This window comes from Coptis chinensis, chromosome 5, assembly GCF_015680905.1.
Source record: "Coptis chinensis isolate HL-2020 chromosome 5, ASM1568090v1, whole genome shotgun sequence".
Classification (NCBI taxonomy): domain Eukaryota; kingdom Viridiplantae; phylum Streptophyta; class Magnoliopsida; order Ranunculales; family Ranunculaceae; genus Coptis; species Coptis chinensis.
In genome coordinates, this window is record NC_141460.1 from 64,763,664 (window position 1) to 64,777,509 (window position 13,846).

At 33.7% G+C, this 13,846-nt stretch overlaps 1 protein-coding gene across 1 annotated transcript; it reads left to right on the forward strand.

The window, feature by feature from the left end:
* Positions 1-3,391: 3,391 nt before the first annotated feature.
* On the forward strand, positions 3,392-5,402 carry LOC147498340 (uncharacterized). Its single transcript, XM_086563213.1, has 3 exons — positions 3,392-4,103; positions 4,370-4,515; positions 4,716-5,402. The coding sequence occupies exons 1-3, from the start codon at positions 3,392-3,394 to the stop codon at positions 5,400-5,402; spliced, it is 1,545 nt and encodes a 514-aa protein (XP_086419339.1).
* Positions 5,403-13,846: the final 8,444 nt, after the last annotated feature.

A 13,846-nucleotide genomic window follows, 5' to 3' on the forward strand; every position in this document is an offset into this window, starting at 1 on the left:
CTTATCAAACCACCCCCAAACAACATTTTGTTTGTCCTCAAGCAAATATTAGAAATTAGAATAAGTGACCAAAAATGAAGTTCTAACTAATCTCGTTTCGCCGAGTGCGATCGCATTGACCATATGCAACAAGGCCTTAAACCACTAGGAATTTCCTAGTGGACGAGTTATAGCCTCGTGAGACTTTTCCAGTGAAGGTACTCACAAACTTCATCTATATTACGACTAAGAAATAAAACGTTGTTTCCTAATTTATTCTCAAATATCTATACATCTCACTACCAATGAATACAGAATATAATCAAGTCAAAACCTAAGTTAATATATGAATAATAATCAAATCCTCTTAAGATAAACAACTATACAATTAACTATGATATGTAATGCAATGGCAAGTCCATTTCTGAAACTTTTGGGTAGCGTGCCTAAGTAGGTTCTCACAAGGAATGTGTCAAAACACGAAACACTCTGATTTTTCCACTCAAGTTTGCTAACTCGAGTGTGCAGTGGACACACGTTTCCTCACAATCTCATTGACAATCCAAATAAATCGAGGTTGATCAAACACATCTACCACTTACTATCACACCAACCTATTTCTAATTGAACTAGAGGTCTTTATTAGGTGATATGGGGCATAGGTATTGGTTAAAAAAAGAAGGAAATAGATATTCAAAAAGACAAGTCTGAGAAAATAGGGTCTTCATATTATGTAACAAGAGAAAACCTTGTTCTTTTGATTCTACACTTTGTTTCCATCCTTATCCTTTTTATTTTGGCTTTTTTACTCCTTTTATTATATTTTTGGAGTTTTATTTTATTTTTATTTTTATTTTCTTTCCTTTTCTTTGGATGGAAACTTCTTTTCTTTTTCTTTTCTGAAGCAACTAACTAATTTTTGTTTACACAGGTTTTTCTCTTCCTTTTCTTCACTCATCCTATTTCTCGTACTTATCAATATAGGTAGGCTAATTTTATTTTTTTATTGTGTTTTATTGGGTAAAGGATTTGTGGTTTGTGAAAAGGCTAATGAAAGGCTCAGTGGGGCAACTAGCGAATAATAAATTTCATATAGGTGTGAATTTCTGGCTATATCGATCCAAAAAGGGCATAAAATCTCGCTTAGGATATGGTGTGGTGTTCAAGCAAGTGGATGTGTGATTTCTCTACTCGGATTTGACTTCTCCCTTGTGTCATCACTCAGATATTTCACTCTTATGAGGCTTTTAGGCTAAATGCTCACAGGATATGTATTAAGTACTCTAACCTAAGTCTCAGAAAAATACTGCCAAGTATAATCAAAGGTGTTCATGTAAAATGTTCGTAAAAAGATGCAATAACTATTACCTATGTATTAATCTATGTTTCAAAAATTAAATCCTAATTCAAGTACTACGTGAGATTTCTAAACTAATATTGTCATGGAGAATGGAACAATACCATTCTCACTAAGTGCCTAGTATAAACAATATTTATGATTTTTAAATTTTTATAAAGAAAAGTGCGTAATTTACATCCTAAAAGTGCCTAATTTTTGCAAATTTAGGCAAACTAGACAAACTAAACTAAATCCTGACTATATTCCAAAGTCTCTCTTTAGGCTTCTTTTTTGCCATTTGATATTACAAATTTAGGCAAACTAACTATCTTTGTGTACACATAAATAATCAATTAACTAAATAAGTGTTTAAATCAATATTCCTACTCTCAATATAGAGAGTCAGGATTGGTTCTACTCTTAATCTATCAAGACTAAATGAATTCAATTAATCAAACCCAAGGAAACAATGGTGAGGACAATGAAAGTAGTGTTGTGATTTATTTAAACTAAAACTAATGATAAATTAAACTAATTTAACTAAGCAATTAAAAGGTGAATTTAATAAATTGGAAGAACATAAAGGAAGAATTAATCCATCTATTTGAAGCTATGATTATTCTAACTTTAATTAGTTTCTCTTGTTTTAATCTTAACTTTTATTAATCTACACAAGGTAAAACAACAAAAGCCACAATTTATTATTGATCCCTAACCAATCCTAGCAATCTTTGTACTAAGATATGATTAGCATAAGAGAAATTCTTCTCCACAAATCTCTTTGTGGAGTTTCCTTTCTCTATTTCAACTTCTATAATCTCTATCTCTAGATAACTATAGAACTTGAACTTGAAGCACATAAGACAATAAGAAAACTAAAGAAGAACAATCATAAACTTCATATGGACTTCATAAAACTCCTCTAATAGAGTTTTTAGCCTAGTTTCATTGGTTTCATTACCAATAAACAATAATAATAAGACATATATAATTAAATTAAATTAAACTTGATTAAAATAACTTGAATTGAATTGAATTAACTAAAGCTTTTATTAAAAGGTTCTAATGGAGGCTATAAACTCAATCTAAACTAAACACTAATTTGATGCTAATTAACTAGATCTAAAACTTTAAATTATTGGTTCTACGAACTGAATCTATGAAAAATAACTAGATAAAACTAACTATTTAATCTAGACTAAGTAAAGCTAAGTAAAAACTAACTATTGGATTATTGACTAACTAAAAACTAAGTATCTTAAGAGCTAAGTCTCTCTCTTCAAATAGAGGAGACAAGATCCATAAATTCGTGCATGGACTGAGGAGCCATATTTTCGGCCGGAAAATCGAGCCCAAAACCTCAGTACTTCAGTCCACAAAGGGCTTTCCAATTGGATTTGACTTCAATAGAATTTTCGTTCATTTCTGCTCCTCTAAGGACCATTGGAAAGCTCTTTCCAAGCCGATCGTTTTGACAGAAGGTAGGCCCAATTCTGAGGTCTGGGTCCAAAGATACGGCCGGAAAGTTTTGCCGACTTTTGTGTGTTGTTTCCGCCCGCGTTGACTTTGACTTTTCAACTTTGACTGGGCTTTAAAAAGGCTTTTTCTCCTTGAATATTGGCCTTTTATCATAGAACTTCTTAGCAACCAACCTTTGCTTCTTTATCTCACAAAAAGGACGCATTTCTGCACGTATTCAACTCCAATGCCTGAAATACATAAGAACACGATAACAGTACTAACTCTTACTTATTAATCACATAATTAGTCTAAAAGTAATATTGTTAAGGGGTTAAAACTATAGTTTTGGGCTCTTATCACCAGACCTTACTTCATTGTCTATATAACTGTCTTTTCTAAGGGATTCAAAGCGTATTGTGATAGATACTAACTCGGAGCTTCAATCCCTTGTTTGCTTCAATTTGGTTAAAGGTTTTGATACATTTTTTATAACAGCATCGTCAAGAGGATTTTTTGCTTTGTGTGACGCTGGTTCTAGTTCAAAAGTCTCTCTTCAGGCTTCTTCTTATACTTCTAGTTCTTATATGTCTTCTGCTACATATGATGAAAAATATGTTAATGCATGTCGCTTCTTTGCCTATTTTGACTGGTGTGGGACAGAGATTTCCTGGTGGTGCTGCTAATTTTCGTGTTGAGCTTTTACGTCATTATCTTGTTAATCATTACAGAGTTCTTATTAAAAAGAATTATCCTGATAGAGTCACGGCTGAGTGTTATTTGAAGACTGAAACCGGGTGTGTATGGAGAGTTCACACATCCAAGAAGTATAAGATGTTGAAGTTCTTTGAAATAAAGACAATGAAAGCAAAACACACATGTGGAGCTGGATTCGCTGACGTTAACAATCCCCGAGTGAATAGTAAACTTGTAAAGAGTATTGTTTTAGATATAGTGAGAGACAAGCCTTTGATTAAGCCAGGTGAAATCACTGACCATTTTCTAAGGGTATATGGTGTGATCTTGAATTATTACTTTGCGCATACCAGCATAAATCTTGCATTGAAGGAGATACATGGGGACCATGCTTTATCTTATCATCAGTTACATTGGTATGTTGGAAAGCTGAAAGAAACCAACCTAGGGAGTCATGTTGTTTTGGAAAAAGAATCAACAATAGGAAAGTTCAAGAGATTATTTGTTGCATTTGGTGCTTGTATTCACGGCTTTAACTTCTGTCGTCCTATGCTTTGTTTGGATGGAACTTTCGTGAAAACAAAATACAAGGGGTGTGTCTTGTCAGCTACTGCCAAAAATGCAAATGGGGGGTTTGTCTTTTTGAGTTTGTGACTTTTCATATATTAGTTCATAGTAGTTTGTAAAACTAAACAAGCATAAACTATGAAAATTTACGTTCACATAGTAGTTTAGCCTATGCATTTTAATATTTACATAATAATTTAGCCTATGAAAATTTATTTTTACATATAAGAGTTCAGTTTTCATAATGAGTATGGTACGCAAAACCAAATCAATAATTGATGTTTATTTGTGTTCCAGGTATTTTTCCAGTAGCTATGGTGGTTGTACTTTCTGAAACTGATGATAATTGGGATTGGTTCTTGGAGCAACTTAAGTTGGTGGTCTCCAAAGATCGTAGGCTAACTTTTATATCTGACAGAAACCATGGTCTACTCGTGGGTGTCTCTTGCATTTTCCTGATTCCCATCATGGTTATTGTTTGTGGCACCTTAAAAATAATCTTAATTCAACTATGCCCAGCAACCATTGCTTCCACTTGCATACCCTAGATCTCTTTTCAGACCATGCCTATGCTAGGACGCACCATGAGTTTGAGAAAGTGATGGCTGATTTTCGAGATGTTTGCGGCAATCAAGTGAAAACATTTTTTTCCACCATAGGTTATGAGCATTGATGTAATGCTTATTTTCAAGGAAATAGATATGGCGATATGTGTTCCAATATTGTGGAAAGCTTCAACTCTTGGATCCTACTAGAACGCCACTTGCCTATCACTGCAATGGTGGACAAGATCCGAGGGAAAATTATGAAAATGATGTCTAATCGGTGGGAGTTAGCTAGGAGCTGGACTACTATCTTATGTCCATCTATGGAAACTTTATTGGCTGAGAGGATCGAGGTGGGGAGAAGTTGGGTGGTTCTTAAGTCAAGGGAGGGTATTTTTGAGGTGCGTGCTACTCATACTCACTTGGTTAACTTGAATAGAAGTCACTGCTCTTGTAATTGGTGGAGAATCGAAGGATTCCTTTGTGCGCACGCACTGCGCTCCATTTTGGCTGATGGATTGAATGTGTATACCTACTATGATAAATTCTTCTATTCTCAGACATTCCGCAATAGTTATTCAAGAGCTATAGTACCTGTGGAAAACAGTAAAATGCCTGCTAAGATACCAAGAGTGCCTGATTTACTACCTCTGGATTTGAAAAAGAAGATGGGGAGACCAGACAAGAAACGGAAGCACAGCACGAGTGCTACAAGAGGTAGGAAGAAGAACAAGGGCTCTTGCTATGGCCACCGCAACCCAAGAGTGGGCTCCACTCCTGCAACATTCTCTGCACCTGTTCAATTATCTATTCTTTGATGGTTGCTCTTATATAAAAGCAAGATGTCAATGAATTTGCATTTTTTCATCTATTCTTTGATGTTGCTTGTATATGAAAAACAAGATGTCGATGAACTTGCTTTCTTTTTTCTGATGTTGGATTTTATATGTTACGTTTTTTAGTTGGAGATTTTTAAAACAGCTAGTCAAAAGAGGTTTTATATTACTGTGTAAAATAGTTTTACATAGTAACTTTTGATAATGAAATTAACCTGACACCTGATAGAATATATGTAAATGTATTTTTACATAGTCATTATATATGTAAATCTATATTTACATAGTAACTTGACCTATGCAAACTTAAATATATATAGTAACTTTTGGGATTGAAAAGTTCTGAACACCTGACCAAATATATGTAAATGTATTTTTACATAGTCATATATATGTAAAACTATATTTCTCATAGTCACTAAAGCTATGAAAACTTAAATTTACATAATACCTTTTTGGAATGAAATTAGCCTGACACCTAACAGAATATATGTAAATGTATATTTACATAGTCATTATATATTCATTATATATGTAAATCTATATTTACATAGTCACTAAAATTTTGCTATCCAATTTAGTAGATGTTTGAGCTAGCTTTGCTATCCAATTTAGGGATATATCGAGGATGAAATGGTGATCAGGTGTTTGGAGATTATGTGTTTGTGATGATAATAAATAGCTTCTTAATAACTACCATAATAAAGTATGTTATTAGCACAAAGAGTGATTTTCAAGTAACCTTGGATTCACAAATATAAATAATTATATTAGTGCTTAACCTGACAGAAAAAGGGACTCTGCACACATAATATTTCCAAAAAAGCTATAAACATTTCATCCATCATAATAAAATGTTTTGGCAAAGTAACCATACAAAAAGTAGTATAATCCAACAAAGACTGAATATGCAGAACAATACTAAACAACTCCAACACATTAACAGTAATAGTACATCATAATCGAATACTCCCGAGTTTGAATGGTTCCAATGTTTTACCACAAATAAACACAATGTAATCAACTAGAAATATGGAAAATCAGCTCTTCATTTCTAGCATTCTTCTTTTGGATCCCATTTTTCTTGTTGGCTTGATACAATCTCATATGCCAGGTCAACCCTCAATTGTTTCGCGGCTTCTAGTTTTATATCTTGGATAGCTTTTCCACATATTATAGCCTTCACAAACAAAATGACGAAGAATCCACAATCTGAACTGAAAATGTAAAAAAAGAAGTTTAAGATAAGAGACAAGAGATTAAAAAGACATTTCTATTTGTAAAGTTAAGTTCTTACGATGCTCATTGTTGTGGGCATACTCCAACTTTGATATCTTCCATCAAATCCACATCTGGCAACCTTAGCACCCGACGCCTACATATAATAGCTTCCACCACCCTCTCTTGCTGCATTAAATTGTAGAATCAACAAAAAATGAACAGTATATATTTAAATTACCAAAAGACTGCCCAACACCTAACTACTGAAAACATTATATATGTAAATGTATTTTTACATAGTCATATATATGTAAAACTATATTTGCATAGTCACTAAAGCTATGAAAACTTAAATTTACATAGTACAATTTGGGAATGAAATTAGCCTGACACCTGACAGAATATATGTAAATGTATTTTTATATAGTCATTATATATGTAAATCTATATTTACATACTCACTAAAGCTTTGCTAAACAAGCCCAAATCATAAAATTTCACTTACCAATATTTCAGCATCTTCTAACAAAATATATTTCTTCTTCTTGTAGTTCATTGGTCTTAAAGAGTCATAGTGCGTCCATTCCCAATTCAAAGTATCAACATGAAGCAAAGTCCAGTGATAACCATTTTTGTACTTTCTTAACTTGGGACTATTTATGATGAAAAACAGATGGGTGACCTTGTTGTCCAATTGTTTTAGGACATATGTGACATAGACTTTCACGCCTTGTTTTTTGTTATCTCTTAAAGCCAGCTACAACAAATAAGAACAACAACATCTTCATAGATTTTGTGAATTTTCATATTCAACTTCAGTAATTAAATTACATGGAAGATGTTTACCCATGCAAATGATGAGAAATGGAGACACTTTGGTGGAGAAGATCCAATTAGCTTTTCCACTTCCTTGGGGAGTTGGAAGTGCACGTACCAATCAATGATCTACCATAAACAGTACGAAAAATTACTAAATTGCAAGTTTTTTTCATTTCAAAAGATTTGAGTAATCAAAATATTTACCTTATTACTAACGAAGAAGTTCAATATCAGGTGGTTCACGTGTTCCCCATGTATTTTCAAGTGCATTTGAATGTCCATCCACGCAATTGTAATGCAATATGCATATTTACACAATCAAAACAATTTGTGCAATTACATAGACGATAAGAAAAACTTACATATATTTATGAAAAGTAAATTTTACTTCTGGTTTGCTTTTTTGAAAAAACTTTCCACCAACGGCAACTTCTCTTTATCAAGTAGACTCCACATCTTGGTTGAATGTGGTCTTAACATAGGCTTTCCTACATGTGGTGGTGGAGTCTCAAAATCATCTGCATAAATCACTGGTTCATCATCTAATTCAATTTTAGCAACTTTAGTATTCATTGTTTGCTTATTAATATTTCCGAACTCATATATTGTTGATGTTTTCTTCATCCGCTCCCTTTCCTTCACTTTCTTAAACATCGAGTTAGGTTTTCCCTCGCCTTTTTCCTCCTCCTCTTCATCTGACTTTGTCTCTCTGCTTAATTTCCTCCTCTCCATCCAACTCGGATTCTTCCTTTTCATCTGCCTCTCCTTTCTCCTCCTCTTCACAAGTCTTTTTCTCAACCAACTCTTTCTCTCCAATGTCCTCCTTTTCAGCCAACTTTTTCTCGAACAACTCGAACTCTCTTTTGCCCTCCTCTTCAACCAAATCCACATCTCTGTTCTCTACCCCTTCAACCATATCTACATCTCCTCCTCCTTCAACCATATCTACATCTCCTCCCCCTTCAACCAAACCGACATCTCCTCCCCCTTCAACAGAATCTACATTTCTCCTATTTTTCTCCCCATAGAACTCGCTATGTTCATGATTTTCAAACATATCTTCTAGACTCTATTCACAAACTATTCTCGTCAGTCTACCAAGTTCACCCCTTAAATCTTTATTAAGTTTTCTCAACTCTTTATTCTCCCTCTTCAACTCAGCATTTTCCCTCCTCAAGCTTTCAGCTTCACTTTGGTGGTGTTCAGGGTATAATGCATCTTTCTCTTCCTCGGTCAGTTCCAATCTTACTTTGATGTGGCAATTGAGAACATTTTCTAGCTTGAAAGTTTTTGGTACTTCATCCACTAGTCGTTCCATCGACTACTTTGCAATCCGTGGGAAACAAGTCTCGCGGACTGGCTCACAAAGTTTCACATGCTCATACAAAAAGTATTACACATAATATGTGAATTTGTATTAGCAACATTTTAATAGAATTCTTTTTCCAACATATGACATATGACATATGACATTGGATATGTAAATTTCAATTTTCATATGCAAATATAGATTTTCATATGTAAATTTCTATTTTCATATATATTTTCAAACACCTGACAGGTGATATAGACTATGAAAATATGACTATGCATATGTGAAAACAAAATTATATATGAAAATACTAAAATGCAGACAATATAATGTTAGTATATTACCAACATATGTATATGCAAATATATATTCTCTTTTATCATATGAGGTGATATATGATATGAAAATATGACTACGCATATGTCAGAAAACAAACTAAACTTACATATGAAAATATGAATTTGTAGACAGTGTAAGTATCTTACCAAAAGCTGAATAATGCATCCTGAAATTTTGAACGGACTACTGCTATCCCACTTCTGAATTTTTTCAATCGGTTCTGAGTGAACCAAGGTAGCCCATGACACACTCCACATAGCTTCCAAAGTCTCAACATGATTTGGGAAGTACCAAGCTATTCCACTCGCACTACTACTTACAAATATTGTCATCACCAGAAAAATGACTAGTACGTAGTCTCACCACATCTTCAATATCCGTAGGATCTGTTGAGTCAACAATCTAGTTCAAGATTTCGTTTACAACCGTTGTTGTTATCTTGTTAACTCCGAAGAAACGTCTCAACAGGAATGGTGATCCAAAAATAGCTTCGTCTATTCACTTTATTTCCTATCTTAAACTTATGTCTCTCCTTGCACCAACTACTTAACAACTTTATAATGATGTGGCTTGGTTTCTCTAACATTCTATTATCGACATTTCCATCGATAAAAACCATAAAAAGATTACCAAAAGGAGTTTCTTTCATCTTGGTGATATGAATATCCCTAATTGTTCCCTTCAAATCTTGTACAAGTTTTAGCATTAGCAATGCAGAAGAACGGAATATCTTGTTAGATACAGTAGATTTTATATCCTATTGCAATACAAATTTCGAATATGTAAATACAAATTCACATCTAGAATATGCTTAAATACGAATTTACATATGAAGCTATATATGTAATTTACTAATTCATACACACACACACACACACACACACACACACACACACATATATATATATATATATATATATATATATATATATATATATATATATATATATATATATGTACTTTATATATATGAAAATGCAAATTTATATAATAAATTAAGCATTTTATAATAAATTAAGCATTTTCATTTTTCATTTTTTACAAACAAAATTTTAAAAAAAAAAAAAAATATGATTTTTACCTTAGATTTCGTCTTTTTATCGGTTGTTGTTTTCTTCCTTTTTGTTTGTGACATGGAAACTTTTGATTTTTTTTGCTTTGTTGGGTGTTTCTCTCTTATTTTTCGGTTGTTTTGTCATCTTATCCTCTATGTTAATTTGGTTTTGCAGGATATCTAGGGTTTGCAAGAAGAGAGGATGCGGCGAGAAGAAAGAGAGAAGAGAAATTTGAGATCTAGGGTTTTATGTGTGGGGGGTATTTTAGTCAGTTTGGGTGTTTTAGAAAAAGTATGCAGGGTATGTATGAACCAGGGAGATTAAACCCAAAATCTGCTTGGGAAACTAAATCAATTTCGAGACCGAGACTGAATCAAAATCCAATAACCACCAAATTCGATACAGAACCGACACTAACACCAACCCAATTTTGATATTAAGAAGTTTCATCAAAGGATCTTAAAATATGAAAATAATCGATAGTGAAGTGCAAAGAATTGCATCATTTTCAGAGAAGTGGCATCGTGGCATCAATAAAATATTGGTATCGGTACCATTGTCTCCATACCAGGTCAAATAAAATCCTGGTATCGGTACCATTGTCTCCATACCAGGTCAAATAAAATCTTATTCTTGACAGCAATGTCGAGTTCATGTCAAAAAATCATGTTCTTAGCAGCAATGTCGATATCAGGTCAAAAAATTTCATTTCAACGTCATTAAATAAATAAATAAAATCCCATCTCAATGTCGAAAAATGGCTTACAAAAAATTCCATCTTGGATTTTGAAAAATTGTTCACAAAAAATTTCATCTCGGATTTCAAAAAATTACTTAAAAAAATTTCATCTCGAAATTCAAAAAATTACTTACAAAAAATTTCATCTCGAATTTCAAAAATTACTTACAAAAATCCCATCTCGGATGAATAGTGTACTGATGAACAGTATCAGATGAATAGTGTTTATGTACAATATCGAATGAATAGTATCGGATTTATAGTGTCGAGGAATAGTCTCAGATGAATAGTGTATCGATGAACAATATCGAGAGGTGTACAGTGTCGATGCACAGTCTCTATGAACAGTGTCGGATAAACAGTAAAAAAATGAATTTCAAGTTTACTTTCTATTAGTTCTCGAAATCTTCAAATTTTTACTTATAAAATTTGAAAATTTCGAAAGAGGGGGCGATGTGGTGGCCAAATATTGTACACTAACATATTTGCCCTTATTTCAATCATTATATAAATTGCAGATATAAAAAAGTGAGAAAGGAATGGACACATGTCACAAAACTATTGGATGAAGGCATGTGGAACAACTATAAAAGGATTGGATGCAAAAGAAAGCAGAACCAAATTCATTTTGCGATACTTGATTTTTCTATTTCTCACGTGTAAATCAGAGAGAAATGAGAGAAGATTGTAAAACACCGTTAATGAATAAGAAAAACTTAATTGATCTTTATCATTTTGTTATTGTATCTCACAACTTCCACAATATTCCTAATATCCTAGAAGAATTTTGTAAGGATATAACCAAATCATCCATATATTCTTACATGATTTGGGAATGGAGATTTTTGTGTAGGAGAACCAGCTAATAATGCACCTATAGCGAAGTAGCAACAAAAAAAAATGTAATACAAAGGTAGATAACTTTAGAGCATCTTTAAGAGAGAAACCAAGAAAACACCAAATTTCTGAACCAAACCAAATACCAAACCAAAAAAACAACAACCAACTTCAGGAGCGATATCAAATAGTTGACGTCAAATGACGCGATTTTGGATAAACTGCGTCGTATAGCCCACACTGCTTTCTCAAAACCGCGCCACTGTAGCCCATCTTTGAAGCTTAAGCCTACGTGGTTTTCTAGAAACCGCGCGGTGTTTGAAACACCGCGTGCTATGTCTATATAAACATGACCAAAACCGCGCGGTTCATTCATTTTTAATTTTTCTCTCAATTCATAAACCCTCTCCTTAGTAAAAAAAAAAAAAAAAAAAACCTACCTAAACTCTTGAAATTTTATATGGATCATTTTCAACTTTTCGACGGTGATGACGATGAGTATTGGCAGTACACAAACGACATTGGCAATGATGCAGAGATAGAAGAACCCGAGGAAGTACAAGACGGAGGGGGAGAAGAAACCGAGGATGTCGCGCCGACTGATAGACATCTCTATATACTTGAGTATCAGTTGAACGACTTCGATTGGCAATTTAATCCCGATGAAATACTTTATATGCAAATTGTGTCTTCTACACGTGATACAAAACATATGTCGAGTGTAGTGGCTAATTCTTAGGTAATTAATTAGTTTTGATTAAATATTTTGAATATTATGCATTAATTAGTTGAGTTGGACCAATTAATTATTTATCTTATATGCATTATTTTTTGTTCATAATATCAACAAGTTATTGACTACCGAATTAGATCGGCTTTACTTGGTGTTAGAGAGTGGTGGAAGGTTCTTAAGAATTTGGATGAGTTTAATTTGTACATATTAGAGATAGTATTTTGTGTACACCTTTGGGTCTTTTGGTTGATATAGATTATGAGAAGGCTGATTGAGCAATGGTCATAGCTTTAGTAGAAAGATGGTGGAATACAACTCATACATTTCATTTTCTTTGTGCGGAGTTGGGGTTCATACCACTAGACTTCACCATGATTTATGGGTTGAGTATCGGTATAGGCCAACCGATACCTTTTAATACAAATTATCAGAAAATTGGTAGTATGCTTATGATTTTTCCTCACTTGGATGTGGATGCTTATGATTCTTCTGGTATTAAGCTATCTCATATTAAGATTGCATACATGGAACCTCTCTTGGATCCTAATACACAAGCGGAGTTAGCTTTGACTGTTCTACCTGGTAGTAAGGGTGTTAATGTGTATGTTAGGGCTTTTTTTATGTTTTTTATTGGACATGTTTTGTTTCCAAATGGTCATTCTACGGTATGACTTTGATATTATGCTTATGTTTTTTAGTTGCATAATATGAGAGATTATGACTTTGGTAGCTCAGTATATACCACATTGATAGCGGCGTTAAACAAATCTTCACAGATATTTGGAAGTAAAAGTCCTCAAATTGCAGGATTCACAGGACTTTTGGAGATTTGGTTTTATGAGTATTTCTGTTGTCTTTGTCCTAACATAGACATGATTGTTGATACTCGCCCAAGATTTGGAAGTTGGTCAGGGCCTCACTTGACTCGTAACGGGGGCAAATTAGAAATAATGTGTGTATGGCTCGTGCTCAGATTGATATTAGATCATTGTCATCTATTGAGTGGAGACATTGGCGTTTGTCTACTGCCATTGACAATCCAGTTGTGCAGCATGTTTGTGTTTTGTCACGTCACAGAGTTGTTTTTGCCACACGTGACTATAAGATTTGGTACTGTGGCGACAGATGTTGGAGATAGTTGACTGGACGTTATGGAGTTCCATATGCTCCCATACCAGATATTAGTGATGCTAAGTCGTGGAGTACGTATAACTCAAGTTCATGAAGTTCATGCCAGTTGCGGTCCTTGGCCAGATGCGTCTTCTTTTGTTATTGAGCAGACTGTTGATCAGTATTATAGATGGTGGAACTGTGTCTCTATGGGTCCGTTGTTGCCCCATGTTGGTCGGGTTAGCAACTTCGAGTTTGTGG